This window comes from Ambystoma mexicanum, chromosome 2q (genome assembly GCF_040938575.1).
Source record: "Ambystoma mexicanum isolate Mex_15411 chromosome 2q, UKY_AmexF1_1, whole genome shotgun sequence".
NCBI lineage: Eukaryota > Metazoa > Chordata > Amphibia > Caudata > Ambystomatidae > Ambystoma > Ambystoma mexicanum.
The window spans coordinates 327,563,869-327,589,901 of NC_090924.1; the positions used below are offsets into that span (position 1 = coordinate 327,563,869).

The following is a 26,033-nucleotide window of genomic DNA, read 5'->3' on the forward strand; positions in this document are numbered from 1 at the left end:
GGATGGAAGGATCCCTAACCCAGGTTCCACCACCAAAGGTCAGAGTGAGTTGGGGTTCAGGACTTTGCGCTCTAGGTGCCTGTTCTGCTGCTAGGCCGCCTGGTGAGTTCTTAGTGCACTGTGCAGTGTCTCCATCTCTTTCCCCCCACACCTCATCTCTCTGCCATCTCCCTCCATGCTACTCTCCATCTCCCCTATTTATTCTAACTGCTACTCTATAACCTATCCTACCTCTTTCGAAGCTTCGAAGAAAAATGTTCAAGAAAGATCTCCTGGTCCCCCATCCAGGTTTGCCCATCGCTGACACTTACGTCAACGCTTCCAGGCAGACTATCACAGATATCCCCTTCGTCGCTCCCTATCCGGACCTTTGGTCTCGGTCCTCTTCCCTATTTTCTCATCACCCATTAATGTTGGCACCAAATGGGAAGTACTTTTGGCTTGCTTCTCATCATTCTATCTGTCTATCAGAATGGCACTGTCATGGCCCAGGGCTCTAAGCCCAACCACCTCCTTCTTGATAGGCGCCTTCCGTCTCTCATCAACTTCCTCCCTTCTCTTGCCCCCTTCACCACTGACGGGCATACCACATCCCTGTAAACTTCCTCGAAAGACCTTCAAAGGTGGGAACCAGCTTCACCTAGCTACCCTTAACTCTCGCTCGGCTGAAAAAACACTCCCCTGATAGCTGTCTCCTTGAATACTTTGACCTTGATGTTCTCTCTCTCACTGAGAGGTGGTTCACTGCCAGCTGTCACTGCTTTTGACACACTCCTCCCCGAGGGCTACAAGATCCTCTCTAAGCCTAGACCTAACCGGTCTGGAGGCGGAGTGGCCTTGATCTTCCCTTAATGGGTCCCTGCTACTGTCATTCGCACTCAGACCTACTCCACCTTCGAATGCCTCGTCTGCAGGCTTGGTGTCTCCCCAACCCTCTTGTTGACTCTCGCCGCCAGCTACAGTACCTCTGTTCCAGTGTCCCTCTTCTGCTTAGAGTGGTCTGACCTCACCTCTTCTCTTTTGCCTCCACCTCCAAGCTTCTCCTCCTTAGAGACTTCAATATTCAGCTTAACGCTCTTGATTTGGCCACTGGACACTTGTGACTTTATTTCCCTCACTGCATTCATCCCTCCGGTTTGATGCACTCAGCTGGACATAACCTTGGATGCTCTCATCTGAGCAGACATCCCCATCTCCATCCCTCTCGCTACACCTCTCTCCTAGTAGGACCATGCTCTCCTGCCCTCTCACCTGGATCTCTTGGGACCCCTGCCTATGCCTCTGCCTGCACTGCCAGCCTCCTTCTCAGTCATTCGACCGATGAAGCGAGTGTCAGTTGCTGCTTTTGCCGCCGGTTTCATTACCCCTCCTGCCACGGACTCCCACACTGACTCTGCCCTTGCTAATCCTCACCTCTCTATCACCAACATACACCCTGGACATCCTTGCCCCTGTTATGAGGATCCTCATGAAGCCTGCTTGCAAGCGCAACACCTTGTATGACTCCGAGCTAGCCCATCTGAAACGCACGTGCAGAGTTGCTGAACGGATGTGGCGGGCATCAGCCACATCCACAGACTGGCCTGCCTCCTGCTCCAAAGGCAATACAGCCTCTCCATCCGCTCAGAGGCCCCATATCCAAGCCTGCATCTCTGGGGCCACTAACAACACAGGTGACATCTGCAAGGAACTCTCCAATCCCACTGCAGTCTCTACTTCTCCCCTGACTCTCTGTGTCACTGGCATCCCACTTCTTATCCAAAGCTCAGGATATCCTGTCCTCACTCTGCTCACCTCCCTTTCCTTCTCCCTCACCAGCTCTCAGGCCTACCTTGGCCTCCACACCCCTTCTCTTCTACCTTCCTCACACCCATAGCACCGGATGAGGTCTCTAGACCCTCCTCTCTATGAAAGTCTCCTCCACAGGTGCTCCCCTGCTCCTCCAGAACTATCGAGGACAACATTTGTCTCCCTTGCGCCAGCCTTGGCTGATTTTTGCAATCACTCCTTTGCCACATACTCCTTTGCTCTACCCCTGAAGCAATCTTCTGTGTCTCCTCTCTTCAAAAAGTCCTCTGACAACCCCTCCTGCCCAGCCAACTAACACCCTATCTCCATTACCCCCTTCCTGGGCAAACTCTTGTAGAAGCTGGTCATCTCCCAACTGATCAACACACTGAATCTGTTGACTGTCCCCACGACCACCAGTCTGACCTCGGAGCAGCCAGAGGCACGGAAACTGCTCTAATGAACACCCGTGAAGACTTGCTCTCTAATCTCTTCCAACTCTCCATCCGTTCTTATCCTTCTGGATCTTTCCTCTGCCTTCAACACGGTTAATCATGCCACCTTGACAAATCTGCTCCCTGACACCCTTGGCATCACAGGCCTGGCATTAGAATGGTTGACCTCATTCCTCTCCAACTGACCCTCCCATGTTCAACTTTGCCCTTTTCTCTCCCCTATCACACTCTCCGCCTGTGGCGTCCCTCAAGGCTCTATCCTCTCGCTGTGGCTCTTGCCCCTCTGGCCCAGCTGATTTCCTCATCTCCTCAGTTCCAGTGTTATGCAGATGGCACACTGCTCTCCTCCTCCTCCCCTCAGACTGTCTGACTGCTATTCAGGCATGGTGTGCTGCCAAATATCTCTGCCTTAGTGCCAGTAAGACTGAGATCCTTCTCATTGGGACCCCTGCTCCACCCTACCCTCTGGCCGCCCATTATGGGTCCTCTCCCCTCACCCTATTGTGAGACAAAAAACCTTGGTGTCATCTTTGACTCTTCTCTCTCCTTCTCTACTCGCAACGCAGACCTTGCTAAGAAGGCCCACTATCAGCTGCACCTCCTTAGAAGGCATTCTCCCTTCCCCAAGAAACACAATATCTCCAGAACTCTGGTCCTTTCTAGACTGGACTACTGCAACAGCCTCCTGCTCAATCTTCCACGATCTTCCCTTCGCCCGCTTCAACTAATCCAGATTAGGACTGCTAGACTTATCCTTGGCCTCAAGCCCAGGGGCTGCATCTCTCCAGCCCTAAAATCTCTCCACTGGCTCCTGGGTGCTGGAAGTTCAAGACCCTCACCATCAGCCATAAGGCTTTCTGGGGCCTGGGACCTTGCTACATCCAACCCTCTCTCCCTTAATACCTCCATGCTAGAGCCCTTCTGTCTTCTAGCTCCAAATCTCTGCAGATCAGACGCTTCTATAAACCGAGAGTGGGGGGTAGATCTCTCTTCTCTGCAGAATCCTCCCTCTGGAATGGTCTCCCTGCCCCTCTCAGGCTTGAGCTGGATCTCAAGTTACGGAAGCTCCTCAAGACCCTCCTCCTCCTTCTTCCTTCCCTCTTCCCTCCTCTGCTAACACCCTCGTCTGCCTCATGGACTGGCTTCCTCTGAGTTATACAGGACACCAGCCCCCCTGCCCAGTCCACCTCCCCCCCCCCCCATGCCCTTAGCATGTGCCCCCCCGCCTCCTGCACCCCACGCAAACCCTGGCACTTGCCCTCCTGTCGTCCTCTTGCCCCCCGCCCCCTTTTCACTTGCTTTCTCTCCCTCTTTACCCTTCACTTCCCTTCCCATCCTATGCCTTTTGCGCAGACTGGCACTCCTCCCACCTCACCTCCTTTGCAATTCTTGTTAGTGCACTTGGACGATCTGAATGTCACAAGGCCTAGTGGGACGGTTATTGTTACCCTTCTCCCTCGTCCCCTCCCTCTTTGTATTGTGGCGCTTTGAAACACCATTTGTTGTATAGGCGCCTTACAAATAGCCAATACAATTTAAATAAAATGGAAGTAGTGGGAGAAACCAACAGGTATGTACACTTGCCCTTGACTAAGTTCTCCGGATACCACGGTTGGAGGTTCCAGACTTGTTCTTGGTTTCAACAGTGATCTGATGAACAATTACAGGAACCCTCCTTTAGCCAAGGTTAAGGCTGGAAGCAAGCACCAGCCCACCAATGGCAAGGATCTGCACCATTCAAAGAGCCAGTCGCTATCCAATTATGGACAGCCACTGGTTACCATATCTGCCCAGCAAGGGACTTTCAGGAAAAAGTGATGTGGTTTGGGACTAGGCGATCACATCCACTCTCACTCTCACTCTCCCTCTCTCCTGACCTAAGAAGGCGAAAGAACAACCTTGCCAAAGATCAAGCAACAAACCTTGTGGCACAGCCATCTTGGTTTGCTAGCCCCCTTTAGTAACCATTTGCAGTAATTGCAAAAGTACACAAGTCTAATGGTAATAATATCACAGCTGCCACCATATATGAAATGGTGCTGCACTGTAAGACACTTACTCTTAAATGGAGCAAAAATGAAAGCATTGAATGGTTGCATACCCATAGAGTCTGCTCCTGGCCTCTGAACAGGAAGTGAACCTCCAGGGATGCCAACCAGCTGGCGGTGTTCAGGCTGCTTTTTAACTGAAATATTCACAAAGTAATCTAGTATTGCCACACCTTCCACAATCGGTGGACACTACACTTGATGGCGTCGAATGGAAATCTGGAACTGTTAGTATTGCCTTACTCCATTTTTATGAGTCTTTCTCTATGGAGCATTGTTGGTTGTACTGAATGTAGCATTAGTCCACTTTTAGGTTTCCAATTAGTAAATAATCGTGTTTTCTTGTGCTCCTGGTGGCTTGCCCTATATATTATATCTGCAATCTATTTCCATTTAGTTTAAGAATTGTATAAATGCACTTGGGAGGATGCTTGTAATTGCTATTTGGTGTACACGGTTCAGGAAAAGCTGCATTACAAGGAGGTGCATGTTTAATTATAGGGCAGGCGGTGGTTCTTTTAAATGATTCACTGTATTATAAATACTGTTGGTGCCAAGTTGAACATCCATCAGTAGGAATTGTCATCCTCGTACTATACAAGATTCTAAAATGGAATGTAGTTTTTCCACGTTTTTGTCTGATAAGAATCAATGTTCCATTACATACACAGAGGTGATGCATCACTCTTTCAATCCCAACGTCTCCACAGCAAGAAAAAACAAAACTATTGTTCCCGTAGACTGTGGAACCAGTAACATTCAAACCCAGTGTAATCAAGAGAATCGTACTCGATCTTCCTCCTTTAATTACTTTATAACAGAACTGCTGGCGATGGGGCCACCATGCCCTCTGTCACAGAATGCACACCGAGGAGATGCATAGCAAAACGTCCACTGGGCAGAAGTGTTTTAAATTTATTCAGAAACGAATTCCTTTGTTTCTTTTCTGACCAACTGGATTCATCATACATTTCAAGAACCTAGAGTAAGCTTAGAAAGCTTAAAGCTTTCAGCAGATTCATTCAAAAAATGTTTCCTTCTCCTTTTCTAATAAACATTCCCTAATAGCACTCTTGTCAGCTAGAGCCAGATAATTATGATTACAAAGAGTATTCAGAAACCAAAAACGTGATGGGTGGAAGGTTTAGAATTCATCTGAACCACTGGAATTGCTCTGGGCAACCTTCCACAACACCGTTTTTTAACCCGCCTGTGCCATTGCAAAAGGTGACCTTGCAAAAGGTGTCCTTGCAGAGGGGACCTGGCCTAGCAGTTTGTGCTGGGCTGCTGCCATTGGTGGCAGTACCTGACTGATTTGCATATAGCTGGAACCCTTTTGCAATGGTGCAGACGGGCTAAAAAACGGTGGTGTGGAAGGTTGCCCAGAGCAATTCCAGTAGCTCAGATTCATTCAAAACCTTCCACCCATCAGTTTTGTGGTTATATAAACATTGAGAATTTTAAGGTGGCACCGCCTGCTTCATGACTGCTGAATGAGTTACGATTTCTTTTATATTAGTTAAACTAATGGAAGGCTAATACTCTCCTATCTTTTAATGCATTCTTTATTTTCATGGCACATGCCACTTAGAAAATGTTCACTTTATTTCAAGCTCGGAGGCTCTTATTATGGATGTTGAAATCCCTGCAATGCATGCAGTACTGGGTGCTTCAATGGTTACAAATTACTGGGTGTAATCACTTTTACGGTAGTAATATTCTTACTTTGACAGTCCACCATTATGTATCTGATACATGTTGATACATAATGGTGAACTGTCAAAGTAGGAATATTACGACTGTAAAAGTTAGTGGCCCTCATTACGACCTTGGCGGAGAACCATGGTGCTATTAGCACCATGGTCCATGGCGCTAAATTGCCAACTCCGCCATGGTGGTTGGCGGACTTACCGCCCCATTCCGACCTTGGCGGGGCGGTAAGTCCCCAATCCCCATTTACCCTTCCCCATTCCCATTTTTGCCCCATAGGGCATAATGGGAGTGGGGAAGGCGTTAATTACGCCACCGTAAATTACGGTGGCGTAATTAACAACAAGGTCCCTTAGCGCCATGGATTTTAACACCTGCTAAAAGCAGGTGTTAAATCCGCCATGGCGCTACGGGAACTCGTACTCAGGCGGTAAGGGTCGGCGAAGTTTACGCCGGCGTAAACCCCTTACCGCCTGGGTCGTAATGAGGGCCAGTGTCTCTATACAAACTAGATTTGATTGTGAAGATGAATGGTAGGTAGAATGGTGTGCTAGTGATATACACATAGCGCATTTTTGTGTAAACATTTCTCCTATTTGCACAAACTTTTGTTCACAAAAAAATGTTGATTGCAAATGAATTGTCTTATTGTTCAAAAATGATGTATTTTATGAAATTGTAACAGAATAAAATGATATATTTTTAATAAGAACACACTCTCTGGTCTTCAGCATGCGGTTTCTGAAACGCATTTATTGAATTTTTCAGCTCATGGGGCATCCTCTCTGTTTAGTACATACTGTGTCCCTCACCACGCTCCATTGGATTGGAACGCTTAGTGGCCCATACTGAGGCTTGAAAGGGATGCACCACTATGTCTGGAGACACAGACGGCGATCCTCGCCTCCTGAGGCCACTTCTCAACGGAGCACTTCCCAGATTTCTGGGACCCAATGAGGTAGGTGCACCCTGACACTGGGAACATCACAACTCTTCCCCCTCTGCCCCCAACTGGACAAGGGCGGGGGTCTCCATTTTGCTAACTGATGGACTGTCCCTCGCTGCTGGCTGTGCAGAGCCATTTTTGCACCCGGCCTAAGATACCTGGCAACTCGAGTCCTGAGGCGGCCGCCCTGACCCCAACCACCAACGTAACTATTATGCAGCTGTGGGTGCCGGACTGGGGGTGGATCAAATTGCTGCCCTGAGATCACGTACCGTATAAGCCATTCTCGCTGGTGTGGGTTTGAGGATGGCACTGTTGTCCTGATCCCCTATGGTGAGACCATCTGCCATACTGGTTAAGCCTACACTAACGGGCACAGGCTGGGTCCTACCCTGCGCTAACCAGTGACGCAGCTTGACACAGCCTGAGGGAGACCCCACTACTTTGGTCCATTGCCTGTGGCGCTGCATTGCACCTCTTTGATGGAGCTCTGGACGCAGTAGGAAGTCCACCTCCTGATACTAGTGAAAGTGTCTGCCCTCGCTATTCAACACCCCAGAGACGCTACCAATCCACGTACTGTGCCACTGGGCTCACTGCAATATGACTAAAGGGAGTGCCAAGGACCAACGCTCTTTGAACCAGTATGCCAAATCTACTCCCCCAGTCGTCGACTACCGGCAGTGTGATTCAAGATATGGAAACAGTGGCACTACCAATGGAGCTTACAGAAACCCAACGCATGATGGCATGTGTGCAGGAGGGATTTGCCAAGGGCCATAGCAAACTAGACGTTATGACCAGTACCATAGACTGCATAAAGATACACATCGACAAGACGGATCAACGGTTAACAGAGGCTGAGTCTAGAGTGGATGCTGTGGAGGATGACATGTCTGCTATGAGAAATGAACTTACTAAGCTGACGAGTGTTGAAAGTGGAGAGGAACAATGGTGACCTGGAATCACACTCTCGCCGCAACAATATTCACATCATCGGTGTCCCTGAGAGCAACACCGAAACATCACTAGAGCAATGGATTGAGATCACTCTACTTCCACTTCTCTGAAACCCAACATTATCGCCGCAATTTGCATCGACCGAGCCCACAGAACCTCAGCAGCGAGGGCCAAACCCAGAGCACCCCCGAGGCCCATCATCACCTGCATCCTCAACAACCGGGACATGCTCCTCCGTGCAGCCCGTGAGCAGGGGGACTGTATCGGCCCGGGTGGGTAGGAGTGCCAGCTTCTCCCATGCAATGTTTAATAAGTTGGGGTGGGGTTTGAGGGACAGTATCTCCCAGGTTTTCAAGTAGATGAGGGATGTGGGTGCGAGGGATTGTTGGGGGTTGTAAATAGCACTTGACACTTATAAATAATGATGGGGGAGGGAGGGTTGGGAGTGGGAGTGTGGTCGGGCCTACACACCACAGGGGTAAAAATACTAATGGCCTGGCTTGCATATGGGTGACCTAACTTGCCTTAGTTGGAATGTATGTGGTCCGGGCAACCCAATTAAGCGATGGAAAATACACTTGAAAGTCCAAAGGCATAAGGTCCAAATCCTGTATTTACAAGAAACGCATGCCCTCATTCTGGGAGGGATTCGCCAAGAACTGGGGTAGGAACCACTTTTACACATCCTGCTCATCACAGTTGGGGGGGGTTTAATGACCTTTCCAGTGCAGTCATACAAAATCAGACCCGCTGGGTAGATATGTCTTGGTGTACGGGACCCTTGCGGGCAGGGAAATACTGTTGATGAATATTTATGCACCCAATGTCGATGATCCTCAATTTTACACATATGTACTGCAGGAGCTTCCCCGATATCAACTGGTCCCTATTCTATGGGAAGAAGATTTCAACACCATCCTGGATCTTGAATTGGACATATCCTCCCACACTCTTAGATTCCCCCCCCCCCACACTCCAGCTGCCTCTACTATCAAGGAAGGTATGAGTTCCCTGGAACTCGTGGACGCTTAGCGAGCATTGCACACAAATGACCGCTCTTCGACTTTTTATTCCACTGTCCATGACTTTCTCCCGTAGTGACATGTGGATCATTTCTTTTTTTTTTTTTAACTTTTATTTATTCAGCTCGGTGACACAAGTACAGGTGAGTCAACATAAACCATACAGGGTAAACAGTAATCAAACAATATGAATACGCATAATTTATACAAGCAAAGCATCAGAAGAAAAAAAAAAAAAAAAAAGAAAACGGCCAAAAAGAAAGGAGTTGGGTGCATACGCACGTGAGGGCCCATGGGAGGTCGGACCACCCATACATGAGGGAGATAATTCAACGGGGAATCTTGAAAACAGTATGGGGGGTGGGTCAAGCAGAGGTAGGAGAAGACCCCGGATCCGAGTCAGATTCAATGGAGGACATAAATAAACGAAACTGCAGCCATATATCCCTAGGCCTGGAATGAGTGGGCTGCTGTGCCGCCCAGACCTCCTCCGTATCAGAGGCCCATGTCACTGCCCTAAGCCATTGTGCGTGGGTGGGGGTGTAAGGCCGAAGCCAACAAAGCAGAATTGTGCGCACAGCAAGTAGCATGCACAGTCCAGCAAGTTTTCTGGAGTCACGGTGGAGGTCGGGGAAGTCATGGAACAAACATGTCATTGGGGACAAGGGGATGTGGGAATCAAGGATAGAGGACATGGTAGAGCACACCGAGGTCCAGAATTGGGCAAGCCGGGGGCAAGACCATAGCATGTGAAGATAGTCTGCATTCTCGCATGCGCATCTGGGGCACCCAGGGGGGGAGTCGTTTGAAATGCGATGCAGTCTGGCCGGAGTGTAGTGGTATCTATGAAGTACCTTGAATTGGATTAATTTAAACCGGGAGTTGAAAGAGACATCCCGGGTGCGTGAGCACATGTGGGCCCAGCGTTCGTCAGTCATCTCGAGTCCAAGGTCGATCTCCCAATAGTGCCGGAGTTTAGAGAATGTGGGGGGCGACCTAGTTTGGAGGAGAGAGTATAATCTCGAGATTTTGCCCCTCAGGGGGACGGGAGAGGTTAATTCAGCAACTGCAGGTTCGTCAGGAGGTAACGCCGGGAAGCATGTGTACTTGTGTTTGAGTACCCTACGGAGTGAAGAATATTGAAGCCAAATAGAAGGTCTCTGTCTGAGAGAAGCCGGGAGGTCAGGCCACTCAATAAAAATGCCTTGATCAAAGAGGTCACGGAGTAGTTCATACCCGGCGTCGGCCCAGCAACGAACCACGGAAGGAGGAACCCGTGGGACCTCAGGGTAAAAGTTCCAGATCGGGAGATTGCCATGAAAGGGGTGAGTAACACCTAGTATCCGCCATATTTTGGACAAGGCCAGCGATGTGCACGTCGCAGGGTCCATGGAGCCCGGTACCATTGGGATGGGTGAGATCACAAGAGATCGAATGTCGCGGTCGCTGACTGACAGTCTCTCCAGCCTAACATGAGGAGGGGAGTCTGGGATAGCGAACCAATGCGCAGTGTGTTGGAGTTGTGCAGCCAACCAATACCTAAAGAAGTCCGGTGCACCAAATCCACCAGTTTCCATCGGAGCAGAAAGCGTCTCAAGTTTTAGGCGGACTGCACCAGAATGCCAAAGGAATGAGTTCAGGGTGCGAGACAACATCTGGAAGTAATCTGTTCCCGGCCACTGGGGGATGTTGGCAAACTTATACAGTAGCTGTGGAAGTACCACCATCTTCAGAACTCCTATCCTACCCGCCAATGAGATCGGAAGTTTATCCCAGCCCTGTATTTTAACTGCAAGGTTCACTAGGTATGACTGGTAGTTTTCCTGTAGGACCCGTTCGGCATGCCTGGACACCACCACGCCCAAGTAAGTGAACTTAGATTGGGCCCATGCGAATCCCATGGTATCAGGAGGCGGAAGAGTGCTAGGAGTGAGCGGGAAAAGGGTTGATTTGGAGCAGTTTACCGTGAGACCAGAGATACGACCGAATAGGGCAACATCCTCCAGTATAGGGGCCAGGTTAATCTCAGGGGAACGGATATAAAGGAGGGCGTCATCAGCATACAGAGAGACTATATCCGAGGAGCCGGCTGTGCGCAGGCCCCTGTGGGAATGGTTCTGGCGCAGCATGTCGGCGAACGGCTCCATCGCTAAAGCAAAGATTAAGGGCGAAAGGGGACAACCCTGTCTAGTGCCCCTGGCAACGTGGAAAAGAGGGGAACAGCGGCCCTCGGTGCGGACTCTGGCCACTGGATCGGAGTAGAGTAGTTTTATCCAAGACACAAATGTGGGGCCGAATTTGCACCTGTCAAGTACCCGCCACAAGTAGTTCCATGAGACCGAGTCAAAGGCCTTTTGCATATCTAGGGCCGCGGTCACCGCATGTACATCAGGGCTTACTCTACTTATAATGCTAAATAGACGTCTCAAGTTCAAGGAGGTGGAACGGTTCGGGATAAAACCCGACTGGTCTGGGTGGATGATGTGTGGCATAAGGGGGATAAGCCGCAGAGCGAGTGCCTTAGCATATATCTTGACATCACAGTTAATCAATGAAAGCGGGCGGTAAGAGCCGCATTGGGTAGAGGGTTTGTTAGGTTTGAGCAGAACTGTGATAGTAGCTTCACGGAGTGAGGGGGGAAACCGACCCATTTCCACAGACTCCTCCCAGAGTGCCGTCAGATGGGGGAGCAGGAGCGATTTAAAGCGTTTATAGAACTCGATGGGTATACCATCCGAGCCTGGGGATTTGCCTGAAGCCAGGGAGTCCATGGCCTCCGAGAACTCCTGAGGGGTGAGCGAGCTCTCGAGGGCTCCAATAGTGGCGGGAGAGAGGGCCGAGAGGGGAAGTTTGTCAAGGTAAGCATCAATTTCGGCCGTAGTGGCAACGTCGGAGTGAGCGTACAGGGATTGATAAAAGGAGAGGAATTCAGCATTGACCTCTCCAGAGGAAGTGGCCAGCGACCCATCCGGTCTCTCAATCCCGGGAATGGATGTGGGGCCGAATTCTCGGCGAAGCAGTCTAGCCAAGAGCCGGCTGGGGCGCTCACCCTCTCCGTATCTTCTTGCCTGACCGGGGCTGTCCAGGAACTTCAGCTCGCGGTCAGCGAGCGAGCGAAAGGTGTCCAGCTCCGTGCCAATTAACGCAAGGATTTCCGGATTCGGGTCCGAGGTGTACTGGGTTTCCAACCTAGATAGTGTGGCCTCACTCCCAGCGATTTCCCTCCGGATAGTCTTAAGGATACCGCTCTCCTTGGAGAGGGCGATGCCTCTGATATAGACCTTGAAGGCCTCCCATAGTATGGCTTGCGAGGAAACTGAATCAGTGTTGATCCTGAAGAACTCCTCAATTGCCGACTCCATCTCCGAGCAAAAGACCGGGTCGAGGAGAGAGAGGGGTTTCATCCTCCAGTACCTGGCCCGATCCCGATCGAGGCCCCAGCACAGGGTGACAGTCACCGGGGAGTGGTCCGATAGGGTCCTAGGAAGAATCGCCATATTAGTCACGGTCTTAAGTAGGTCGCCAGATAACAACCATCTATCAATCCGGGAGAAGGAATCGTGAACCGAGGAGTAAAAAGAATAGGAGCGGGAGTCTGGGTATAGGAACCTCCAGGCATCAAACAAGGATAGACGAGGAAGTGAGGAGAGTGCGGTGTATGCTGCTCTAGAGAGTTGACGAGGTCTGGAACCGGATCTATCAAGATCGACATCAAATATCGTATTGAAGTCACCTCCCCAGAGTATCGGGATCAGGGGGAAACCTGCTAGGAGATTTATGAGATCAGTATAAAAGTCGGGATCATCAATGTTAGGGCCATATATATTGAGCAATACAATCTCTCTGTTTTGTAGAACACCATGGAGAAGAACGTACCTGCCCTGGGGGTCGATTAGGGTAGTAGTGGGGATAAATCTAAGGCTCCTATGAATGAGGGTCATGACCCCGCGGCTCTGGGTGGAGTATGTAGTGAAGTACCTCTGTGGGCCCCATGATCTTGCGAACTTATCACAAAACTCTGTGCGTGCATGCGTTTCCTGAAGGAACAGAACTTTAGCCCGGTGTCGTTCGGCCTGAAGTTGTAACAACCTCATCTTTTTGTGGTTTCCCAACCCCCTTACATTCCAACTCATGAACGTCAAAGGATCCTCACCAATCCCTCCATCAGTAGCCATCGAAAAACACGGGTGTATGAAAGTATGCACCCCATGGACGTCTCCCAGTGCGCGCAAATCTGTATTGCCACTGGGGGCATAGTAGTTCGTACTCAACCTTCCCTGTGAACACCAAGCTTTTTTTAACATAAAACCCCATTCCCCCCTCCCCCTCCCACATTCCTCCCCCAAACGGAGGGATGACCGCCCTATACCCCAACAGGAAAAACAAAAACAGCGGCATCAACGCCTGGGGGGCCTGTGAGGTGGCCTGGCGGTGATGCTCCGAACCGTGAGGCAGTGAACGGATAGCTGTATATGCCCGTTCTTAGTGTCCATATCCCTCTAAAGGAGGTCCCGTGAGGGCGGGGGCAGTTATGGCAAACACAATGTAAATCAATCTATCGGGGAAAGCCGACTACGTAGCATAAAACAATGTGCAGCAGACAACATAGGCAAAAGAAACACAACAAGAAAGCAACTGGCTTAATTAGGTGCAGTCAAGTGTTCTCGTCGGGATACCATAGGACAATGACAAAGTGCTGATGGGCCAAAGCAGTGCCGAAGTAGGATAGAGAGGTATCCGCTGATCGAATGTTCTAAAACAATAGTGTGCCAGTGATAGTGTTCGCTAGCAGATTGTTTCAACCAGGAAAGCGTTCGTCTATGAACCTAGAGGCTTCCTCAGGCAACGTAAAAAAATAAACACGACTGGCGTGTTCAACACGTAACTTAGCGGGATACAGCATAGAGTATTTCACCTGGAGGTCGCGTAATCTCTTCTTCACTGCAAGGAAAGTCCTGCGCTCCCGTTGTACTGCTATCGAAAAGTCCGGATAAAGATGGATCCTGGCACCACCCAGGAGGAGATCTCCCTTGGCCCTCGCCGCCCTGAGGAGAGTGTCCCGATCTCGAAAGTTTAAAAGCCTAGCAATTATCGGGCGTGGAGGCGCTCCAGGTTTTGGTTTCGCCGCGAGAGAGCGATGGGCCCTCTCGATCGCAAACTGCGGGGAGAGTTTCGGGGAGTCGAGGAGTTGAAGCAGCATACTCTCCACATAGTCCTCCATAGGTCCTTGCAGACCATCCTCCGGAACCCCGACAATGCGGAGGTTGTTGCGTCTCGAGCGAGACTCCAAGTCTTCATTTTTCTTCTCCACTTCGGCAACTCGGGTGGATAGCGTAGACACCTCTGCGCGGAGAGAACCCAGGCCGTCCTCGGCAGTGCTCACCCGCTCCTCAATCTCGGTCACTCGACCATCGGTTCTCTCCATGTGCGCCTTGATGGAGGATATCGTGCCATTCATATCGTCGAGCTTACTGTGTATAGTGGTAAACCCTTCGCGGATAAACTCCAACATTTTCTGGGAATCGGGTGGTACCGGGGTGAGTGAGGCGTCTTGTGTAGATGTCTCCCCTGCAAGGGGGGTCGGGGGTTTAGCGAACATGTTGATGGAGGATTGCTTCTTGCCGGTCCGTGTCGACATGTCGCCGATGCAGGGGTAGGCCCAGGTCGCGCCGAGCAACGGGTGTATCGGCCCGTGCGAGATCAAGGTGGCCGGCGGGAAGGATTCGGCTGAAAAACCGCGTTACGGTTGAAGGGGGGCCGCCCTATGCGTAGTCGATGGGACTCAGTATAAGGCGCTGAAGGTCGGATAGCAGACAGCACACCGCCCTGGATGGGGCAGCGGAGCGGCACGCTCAGGAGTCCGGAGAGGGAGCCGCACGCCGAGCGCGGGGCGCCCCTCCCCCACACAGTAGGCCGCACGCCGCGGGGCTCGAGTGAAGGGCCCTGGAGCCGGTTATGGGGATCAGCAGGCCGGCGGCCCCGCCCAGCACGCAGAGGTCCAAAACTCCGCAATGGAGAAGGTCCGGAGATCGAAACTCGCACAGTAGATTCCCCGTCCGGTTAATGACCCGCGCCGGGGACCAGCTTCGCGTTGTGCCGGGGCAATCAGGAGATTTTCAGCGTGAGGTTGCCGCACGGGACGGAGCGATGAATCAGGCGGCCATCTTGCTTCGAGCGCAACAGCGCCCCCATGTGGATCATTTCTAACTCATTACTTGGAGGGGTTAGAGACGTCATCATGCTCCCTCGCACCTATTCTGACCATTCCCCTGTTGGCATGTCCCTCACCCTGCCGACGCTTTCCAAGCACTGCAGCAACTGGTGTTTTAAACCTCTGGCCTTACAGGATGCTTCGTTTGTCACCACCATGGATGAACATGTACATCTGTTCTTTGAAAAAAAAAAAAAATATTGACTCTGTGCCCTCATATTACACTTTGGGAAGCCTTTAAGGTTTACATCCGTGGTATCACAATGTCGGCTGAGTTTGGTGTCCTTAAGGCAATTTGGCATAGTATAGCTCAATGTGGAGATAGGTTACGTGAGCAAGAACTAACCGGCAACCACCCCACCACCACACGAGCGCAGATTAAAGAGATAATTGTGCCTTTTAGAACCCAAGCGGTGCCAGAAGTAAAATTCTTTAATGCTCCTATGGCAGCCAGGAAGTACGGGGAAGGGGATAGACTGGGCAGGCTACTGACTCGTATGGTATGGCAGGAGAGTGGCATTGGATGTATCCCACTCATTTGTGATGCCTCGGGTGACGTGGTCCACACACCTGCGGCCTTCAATGGGGTCTTCACCCGGTTTTACCGAGACCTCTACACTAATAACACATGTGTACAAGAAGTGATTGATGAGATCCTTGATACACTTCCTCTCATCCAGATATCACAAGACACTAGGGACCTGTGAGCTCTCCCAATCTCAGTAGCTGCCATTACACAGGAAATTGACCACCTGCTACCCGGGAAGGCCCCTGACATGGAGGGCCGAACCGCTGAATTCTACAAGCGCTGTAGTGAAATCCTTGCTCCACACCTTCTCCAAGTTTGGCGTGAATCCCTCGTGTCTGTCACTTCCAGGCACTATGCGTCAGGCAGTCATCACGGTTTTGTTGAAACTGGGTAAGCCCGCGGGTTAGTGCCGTTCATACCGCCCCCCCCGTCCTTAATACTAATGTGAAAATATTCACTGAGATATCCATGGCACTTAACCCCTGCTGCCTCTTTAATATACTGCCACAGATAGACCCCAAAGCCCACGTGGTGGCAGCCACATTGGCTATCCAGAAGGCATTTGATTCTGTCTCTTGGCAGTTCATGTATACCGTACTGTTAAAATGCGGATTTGGAACGGGATTCCTCGAGTCCCTATTCCTTCTTTATACGACTCCAGTGGCCAGGCTCAACACTAACTGGCTACTCTCCCCGCAATTTGAGATAGGCCGGGGCACCCGTCAAGGCTGTGCCTTGTCGCCCCTAATGTTTGCCATTGGGATAGAATCTCTGGCAGATTTGGTGAGACTCAAACACAGACATTGCGGGGTCCGGCTGGGGGGTGAACCACATATTGTCTCCTTATACGCAGACGACGCATTAGTATAAATTCGGAACCCCCAAGAGCACTAAAAGCCCATCATAGAAGGTATCCTAAGGTTCAGAGAGATTTCGGGCCTTCGGGTGAATTGTAGCAAATCCAAACTCTTTCCACTTACAGACACCAGTGCCCCCATGTTAAATATCCAGAGATTTAAGTGGGCTCCGACAACCATGCGTTACCTGGGAGTGGCGGTGGCTAGGCATTGCCCCACGCTGCACAACTGTAATTATAACAGATGTGGCTCAATTGCGAGCTAAACTCACGAGCTGCGCCCATCTCCCCATCACGATAGCTGGCAGGATTGTGCTCATTAAAATGACAGTCCTCCCCAAACTCTTATACTTTTTCCTTTAATATACCACTAGGGCCCCGGCGATCCTTCTTTCAAGAGTTGGAGGGTGAAATTTGGAAATTCATATGGCATTCCGGAGCAGTGCAACTGAAGTTGGACACATTAACACAACCATTTGACAGGGGAGTGTACGCTGCCCCCAACTTTACTGGATGTCTGCACAGGCACAATTTGCGTCCCTTTTGGTTTGATGATGACCCACACCCTTCGCACACATTGCTAGAATGTCACTCAGTGGGTGACAGAGACCTAAGGGCACTGGTCTTCCCCCGATGTATTCACCAATGACAGTTGCTTCGATTCTGCAATTATCCCAGCGCTTGCCTGGCGCAAAATATGGAAAGCAACGCTGGTACGCCCCCCATTCCATGAAGACTTCCCGCTATGGAATTGAATCTCATTCCTACCGTGGGCTGACCCCAGCTCACGTATGACATGGACACGACAGGGATTTCACACATTAGGTTCCTTATACCCAGAAGACCACTTCATCCAGACCTCTGATGTCTTTCGTGGAGTACGTCCTTCCAGTGGCTGCAGGATGCAGGCCTGCGGAGAGCATGCAAGAAACTATGGATCTGCTGCCTGGTTAAACCTGAGAAAAATGCATTACTGGGGTTCGTGTTGACATCGGGCAACAGTAGGTACCGAGTGTTGTCACTATATCAATTGATCCAAACTTACTCGGGTGTGGGGGCGGTGGGAGCTACATCACAAAGCTCGAGCTTAATGGGAGACAGATCTTCGGCTAGACATAACCGACGAACTGTGGTCCGACGTGTGCGTGCCGACCCGTAAAGTGTCATTTAACTCTAGCTTTCGACTGATACAACTCAGTGTAGCACCGGTACCATTGCACTCCAGACAGATTGCACTTGTTCCCCAATGAGGGTACGTGGTCATGCCCACGCTGCAATTTCACCCATGCTGGATACTTCCATAGGTTGTGGGACTGCCCATGACTTGCGACCTTCTGGGGGAGGGAGGATGCAATGCTATCCGAAATGACTGATACAGATGTCCCCCACACCCTCCTTCCATTTTTCTGTCTGTTTCACATTTTGATTACACCACCTGTCACTGTGGGTAAATTTGTGCAGCTGTGCCTCCTTCTGGCCAAACGCTTTATCTTTTGGCTGAAGGATGTAACGTGGGCTAACGACATGGAAGAGCAATGGGGGCACATGCAGCTGCCCGAGTCACACCCAAGAGACATTTGGAACCCTCTCAGAATGTTCCTCTCCCGCATGACGGCAACAATAGATGGGCCCTTGAATCCGCAGCTGACTTGAATTGTCACTCTGAGGCCACACCTCCCAAATGACTTGTATTGAACCATCTCCCCTGTGTATGCTCATGTTCATTTGCTCATGTTCATTTTACTGTACTGTGCCTGCTAACTCCTGCACTCCATAACCTTCTCGTCTGTAGGGACTTTGTATAAGTTATCATACTGTATTGTGTTGTGCAAGTGCTTTAATAAAGAAAGTAAAAAAAAAATACATCACCTTCCCAGAAAAAAAGAAAGCTGTAAAATGGTTCACACCTCATCCAAGGGCCTCACAAGACTTATTTCATGTCAGCATTTCCTCCACCTCTTTTATGCAGGTCATTGTTGGAATCGTAACTGAGTAGTAAGTACTCTTTCTCTTAAGTCGTGTTTGATGGCTTCCGCTTATCTTTTTGTTAAAATTGGCCATTTTTACTTTGTCTATATAAAAGCTTAATTTTCTTTCAATCATAATTGAAACTGAACTATCAATTATTCCCCTTTAGTCGGCTCCGTCTCCCTTCACAGAGAAGTGCTAAATTCTCACTGATCCTCGTTTGACCCGTCCAATGATAAATGTTTTTTTTTTAAAAAGAAACGCCCCAAGCTTTCTTTTTTTTAAATTTTATTATTATTTTTTTTAATCTGTCTGTACTCCAAAATCACTGCCTCTGATCAGAATCAACTCCCTTACGATTTCAAAGCCCAGGCCAACGCTTGCGAGGGAGAGCTTTGCAGAGTCCCTCCTCATGTTATGAGCAAGTCACTCAAGGACTCGGCACTGACAGGCTTTGGAACAATGCCACTGGGATTTAGCTGCGAAGGGCTTGCACACAGATTCAAGCAGATGCAAATTATTTGGGGCACAATTGTGCTCGGTTAAATGTGTGTGCAGTGTTTGGCGATACGAGGCAGATTTGCACTTGAGCCAGGAATTCCCACCACCACCAAATATCTGCCCCCATCTCCAATGCTGTTTAATACCACAAAAAAGATTTTTAAAAAAAATGTATATTGCGTTTTAATGTCGCTTGCGTACTCTAAATGTGGGTTCCGGTGTCAAACATGTGCTGCTTACCTACCGCTGACCAAGATGAGCGTGTTCCGCCTGAGCTATCCTCCTGGCACAAATAATTGAAAGATGGCAGGAGAGAGTCGAGTATCTTTAAATGCTACACTCTCAAAATCGTCATTTTAAAGACTTACTGAGACCATTTGCAATAGTATTCTACAATTTTAAAAAGGTGGCAGCTGGGCATTCCAGTGCAATCTAATACATTCTTTCTTTGGCATCAGAAATCACGCTTCCTATCGTGACTAAAACCATCCCTTCCACGCCAATTAACAACCAGAAATGTGCAAAAACAAGTGTCATTACCAGGCTTCGACTGTCCTTTAGGCTCGAACCAAAAAGGCAAAATTATGGTGTGGGCCATTTTTTTGGCCAATGTGGGCCAGTTTGATGAGTTACTTCACTAGGTGGCCTGTAGGTTTGCCCACTGTTGCTGAATATATATTCTTCAAAATGCACACTTTCCAGTACATTTAATCAAAAACTCCCACTCAAACCGTGTCAGAAAAGGAATGAATTGCCATTTACAACGGTGGGACACTTTTTCATTGGTGCCCGAGATAATTTGATACCCCAGTCCGACCCTGGTCATTACCCTCAATTAGGGAAAGGAGGTGCCGCGTTTCTTTCCCATTCCGCGTGGCCCCACCTCGCCCTTTCTGTGGGAAAGCCCTATTCAAATGTCTCTCCCCTGCTGGACTGGCTTAATAATGTCCAGACGTTTTTACTTCCTTTTCAGACGTGAAATGACTGCCCGGTGGGGTGTGATTGATGTTCCTTGGCCTTGGAGAGCAATTACGCTGACAAGGGGAGACCTGGAGTATTTTCATACGTCTTTCTTTTCAAAGTCACTTAAAATGAATCTCGCATAAAGGCATTGGTTTAGTTAATTGCCTTAATGTTTTGATATGTTGTTAATTATGTTAATTATTACTAAGTGTGCATTCTCTTGGGGCATTGCTAAAATTGCAGGTCCATGATGTCTTGTGCGCCTTCATTTTTTGATATGCTAACTGAGCACTTCACTTTTTTGCGCACATCTCAGAGTAGAACCATTAACACCTGTGCTGTAATTGGAGAAAAACTCGAAGTTTTAACAGTGTACATTTTTGAACCCCCAGAAATCTAATTGAGCCCTTTGAGGGTGTGCTTTTTTCATTGTGCGTCCCGCATCTCTGCTCCCCCCCTCTTCAAGTTCCCGTTCATAAGCTCGCCATAGGACTTCTAGACTCTGTTAAGATGATCATGTTTCCTGAAATGTCATTCTCTATTAGAAACCAAGAGTGAAAATGCTTCTGGCGAACTTTAAGGAAGGACGTGGATGCAATCCTCCAGATAATATTTGGAAGTGGGAGTATTTCACTCCCTAGTTTTTAAAGTTGGGAGTAAAATGATTTTTAAAGGAGTAAAATTGTAAGTTCAATTCCCAATGGGAATATTTTTTAAGTGAGAGAAATTATGTTGTGACTGGAAAACAATTACTTTTTTGTAATAATTATTTCTTTGCACTTAGTTGTTCAGGTACATTGGCAGAAGTAAACCTGTGTCTTTTAATGAGGCACTTATAATGGTTTCTGTGGTACTACATGCACTACTGGTCCAAACATATCCATGGTGCTGCATGGGTGAGAGCAGACAAGGTTCTTCGTGTCTGTTTCCTGTTTTATTTTTTGGTTTTTTGTTGGGAGCATTTTTACTCCCCATTTTATTTTTTGGCAGTAGTTGCCTATTTTTAGGGAGTAAAAGTAACCAATACGCCCCTTATCTGTAGGACTGTGTGGATTCAACCTAGGTCACCAGCAGGATCAATGGGATAAAAGAAGTTCTGGATGGTCTGGAGGCTTGGGTACAGTAGACCTTGAGTTGGTTGCAGGCCTGATCATGACCTAGAAACACTCTGTAGTCTTGGACTCCAATCCAACCAGGGCATTGCCTAGCTGGCTGGGCGCTTATTCTTTAGGAGACTTTCTGAGTTTTGGGGACTTGAGGCACCACTTTTTTAAAGCAGTCGTCTAAAGGGTGAACGTGGTTTTGAAATGTACCTCTGCTCTCTACAAGTAAAAATCATTTTAAAAAGGGTGTAAATAATTTTAACAACCAAGAGCCATAAAAGATAAGACTAAATGCTGGAGCAATAAATCTTAATCCTTGAAGGTCAAATTCACCAAGAACACTGATGAACCAGTAAGGGGATAGCCTGGGATCACAGTAGTACGTGGGAGTATTTTTATTTCCCATTTTGTTTTTAGTAGTTTCCTGTTTTTAGACAGTGGTTGGTGCACATCTGCGTAGCTGCTTCATGCAAGGTTGTAGGCTGTTGCAAAAGCCATGCGTTACCCTGATGACATTTTACATTTCTGTCAGCGAAGTTAATTTGAAATGTACTGCTTGCTACACGAGTAATGCAAAGGACATTGATTAGTATTCTTCCAATTGGACCAATTTGTCCTCTTCCCTTCAAACCGTCCAGCTTATTGTGCTTTTGGCAATGCCGCTGCTCCACCATGACAGTCAATATGCCTAAAGATGCTATTACTGAACACCAGGTCCCTAGTTAAACATGACATCGAATTGGCAGACTATATCGTACAAGACCTAGACATTTGCACCATGGCTGCATGACGCGGCGGGACCGTCCCTAACCCTAGCTATACCAGAAGGTTATGAAATAATTAGCATGGACAGACAAGAGGGCAGAGGTGGGGGGGTAGCCTGTATTTATAATGCAGAATTAGACATATGGGAAGTAGAAATTGTGGTTATATCGGGCTGCAAGACCTTACACATTAAAGTCAACATCAATGCTAACACCACAGTTAATCTGATTTTACTCTACAGACCACCTAATTCCATGCCCGAGTTTAACCAGTTGGCCAATGCCGGGCTACCCAATGTTACAGCTCAGGTGGTTCAACCAGGAGATTTTAATCTTCACTGAGGGGAGGGCTCTGATGCCAAGGTGACAGCATTAAAAGAACTATTTGAGGACCTGGGACTCAATAAACTGATCACTAATGCAACTATTTTCAAAGGTAATATCCTAGATTGGGTGGCCACCCATAATCTGTCAGTGGGTAAGATCACCTCCGCCCCTTGCCATGGTCCGATCACTTCTTCATACCACTGGACCTACTATTCGCCAAATGGTCTTCAGAAAACCAAGCCCAAAAACTGGACAGCATCTAGAAATTTACATAAACTATCCACAACCACGCCTGCATGTCCTCTGCTCGCGCGGTTCTGTCGCAATCTTTGATTGCGTGTGCTCCGTGCCCCTTGCATCCTGGGTTATGCCTGCACCCACGCGTCGTGTGCCCCCCCTGCAGGCCCCCCGCCCCCTCTGCCCTTTCCCTATTCCAGGGCCTTTTACTATTTGTGTTCTGCTGATTTTTTATTTCTTTTTATTTTTTATCTTCTAGGCCCTTTTTTGCTTGACTGCAATATTCTTGTGTCTGCTATCTCCAACTGCTGTATACTTGTACTGCCTACTTTGTTTTTTCACTATTCCCCTTAGGTTCTTCTGATCATTGTTCTGTTACTTAGCCCTCGCTCTGCCTGGTTGTTCCCCTCACAGCGTACTGCCACCGTCCCTTTCTTTCTTTCTTTCTTTCTTTCTTTCTTTCTTTCTTTCTTTCTTTCTTTCTTTCTTTCTTTCTTTCTTTCTTTCTTTCTTTCTTTCTTTCTTTCTTTCTTTCTTTCTTTCTTTCTTTCTTTCTTTCTTTCTTTCTTTCTTTCTTTCTTTCTTTCTTTCTTTCTTTCTTTCTTTCTTTCTTTCTTTCCTTCTTTCCTTCTTTCTTTCTTTCCTTCTTTCCTTCTTTCCTTCTTTCCTTCTTTCCTTCTTTCCTTCTTTCCTTCTTTCCTTCTTTCCTTCTTTCCTTCTTTCCTTCTTTCTCCTACTCTGTTAACTGGTTTGTTTTTCACATCTACATTACTGCTCTTCTTTTTTGTCTCAAGTCCATTGTGTATGGTAATTAATTTGTTCTTGTCTTGTTCCTGTCTCGTCTGCTTGCACCCCTCCTCTTGTGCCCTCCCTTAGTGTCTCCTCCCCCTTACCCTGTTCCCCGACCCATCAGCTCTCCCTACCCTTCCTTTCTCGCCTCCCTCTGCATACCCTATGGTGCTCTGTCTCTCCTATCTTCTCTATTGACTAGACTTTACTTCTTACTAAGTCTGGTAGGAAGACGTTCAAAAGGGATATCCTGGTTTCCAACTCAGGCCTCCCTATCGCTGAAACCTACAGCAGCGTTTCCTACAGACAGTCCCCCACTAACATCCTCTTTTTCGTTCCTTCGCCAGACCTATGGACTCCACATATGGTCTCTGTGCTCTCTCCGTTTTCCTCCTCTCCCATTAATGGTGGTACCTAGTGGAAGGCCCTCCTGGCCCCCTTCCACTCCTGTAAGACCATCATTAATGTTTACCTAAATGGCACCGTCTTGATCCAAGGCCCACAGGCCAACCTCCTCTTTTATTATAGACTCTTACGACGCCTCATCAATTTCCTTTCTTCTCCTGATGTCCCTTCTTTCCCCACCCTAGCTGCTCTGCCTCCTCCATCCTCTGCCACCTCTATGGCTGCCTCTCCAGCCACCATGTTGCCTCCTTCCTTCGCCACTCCTCTGGCATCAACCTCCTCCTCCTCCTTGGCTACCTTGCCCTCTCCTCCTTACTCTTCTGCCCACCCTCTGGGTCCTTCAACTCTTCTGCAGGGCACACCTCTGACCTGTACCCCTCCACCAAAGTCTTTAAAGGGTGGCAACCTTCTCCACGTTGCCACTCTCAACTCTCGCTCAGCTGTCAAACACTCCTCTGACATATACCGTCTCCTGGAAGAACTCGACCTTCATGTTCTCGGTCTTACTAAGACTTGGTTCACTGCCAGATCCGTCACAAGTTTTGAGACTCCTCTTTGATGGCTACAAGATCCTCTGCATGCCCAGATCCAACTGTCCCGGTGGGGGTGTAGCCTTGATTTTCCCGAGTTGATCTCTGCCTCTGTCATTCATATGCAGGTCTACTCCTCCTTTGAATGCCTCATCTGCAGTCTCGCACCTTTCTACCAGCCGCCTGGTCAGGTAACGTCCTTCCTCTCCGAGTGGGCGGACCTCTCCTCCCTACCCTCCCCCCTCCTTGCCTCAACCACTCAACTCCTTCTCCTTGGAGAATTCAACATCCATCTGGATGCTTCTGTCCCTCCTGGACTCTTTCGCGACCTCTGCGATTCTCACTCTATCTCTATTCTTCCCTCTGGCCCGACTCACTCTGCAGGGCATGTCCTGGATGTTCTGATCTCCTCAGACCTCGCCCTCTCACCACTCCTCTCTCCTGGAGTGACCGCTTTCTCCTCTCATCTCTCGCTCTCACTCTGTCTACCCCACAGGACAAGCCATCCCCTGCACTGCCACCCACCTTCGCATGAAGCTCTTGTCAGTTGAGGCTTTCGCCTCCACTTTCTCTCCCCTCCGGCACCTCTGGCTGACTCGCATCCTGAGACAGCCCTTTCCAACCTGCACTCTATCTCTGACACTCTTGATGTACTTGCCCCTGTCATGAGGATCCGCTTGAAACCCAAAACAAGTGCAACTCTTGGTACGACTCAGACCTCGTCACCCTTTAAACACAAGTGTAGGGTGGCTGAGAGGAAATGGCGGGCATTATGTGCACCCTCTGACAAACTGGCCTGCCGCCTGCTCCAAAGGCAGTACCGACTCTGTCCACACTAAGAGTTCACATCCAAGCCCACGTCTCTGCGGCATGTAACAACTCAGCCAAACTCTTTAAAATCTGCAAGGAGCTGGCCAATCCTGCTGCAGTCTTCTCTACCTCTCCTGTCCCCTTCTAGGCCCTCTGCACGGCCTTGGCTTCACATTTTATCTCAACCCAGGACCTCTTGTCCACCCTCCTTTTCCTCTCCTCCTCCTTCTTCCTCTACTTTTCCGTCTACCTCTGGCCTTCCTGTGGCCACCTCTCCTCCTCCCTTATGAGAGTCTTGTCAAAACAGCTTCTTCCCTGTTCATCCAAAACCATCAAGGACCACATTGACGCCCTCGCTCCAGCCTTGGCCGACTTCTGGAACCACTCTTTTGCCACTGGAACCTTCCCTTCCTCCCCTGAAGCACTCCCTTGTGCACCCTCTTCCTAAGAAACCCTCAGCCGCACCCTCACCCTTTCCCCCCTGCCTGGCTAACTATCGCCTGATCTCCATTACCCCTTTTCGGGTTAATTCTTGGAAAAGCTGGCCATACCCCAGCTTTACCTTCACACCACATCTATTGGCTGTCTCCGTGACCATCAGTCTGGCTTCAGAGTGGCCAGAAGCACGCTAACTGCTCTCCTGAACATCAGTGAAGACCTGCGATCAAACCTTGAGACTAACCACCCTTCTGTCCTAATCCTCCCTGATCTCACTTTTGCTTTTGATACTGTCAACCATGCCATCCTGCTCAACCGGCTCCGTGATAACCTGGGTATCACTGATCAGGCCCTGGCCTGGCTGACCTCCTTTGTGTCGGACCGACCCTCCCAGGTTTAACTTGGGTCCTTCCTCTCCTCCATCTGTCTTTTTTTCTCTCTCTACCTGTGGTATTCCCCAGGGGGTCTATCTTTCTCCCTGGCTTTTCAACCAATACCTGACACCTCTTGCCCATCGCGGATAACTTTCAGTGCTATGCGGATGACTTTCAGCCTCCCCTCTGCCACCTCTTCGCCCTCTCATATCCCGGATTGTCTGTCCGCAATCCAGCAGTGGTGTGCCGGCAAGAATCTCTGCCTTAATGCCAGTAAGACAGAGAATCCACCTAATCGG

The 26,033-nt window shown here is 49.1% G+C and overlaps 1 protein-coding gene across 2 annotated transcripts in view; it reads left to right on the forward strand.

Moving 5' to 3' along the window:
* NHERF2 (NHERF family PDZ scaffold protein 2) overlaps positions 1 to 26,033 on the forward strand; it is an 835,001-nt gene that overhangs the window by 19,843 nt on the left and 789,125 nt on the right. The window contains exon 2 of one of the 2 annotated variants that reach the window (XM_069647324.1): positions 6,770 to 6,959. The exons of the other annotated variant lie outside the window; for it this stretch is intronic. Within the exon in view, the coding sequence (XP_069503425.1) occupies positions 6,876 to 6,959 (84 nt within the window). The 5' untranslated portion in view covers positions 6,770 to 6,875. The remainder of the gene's footprint in view (positions 1 to 6,769; positions 6,960 to 26,033) is intronic. 2 annotated transcript variants of the gene reach the window in all.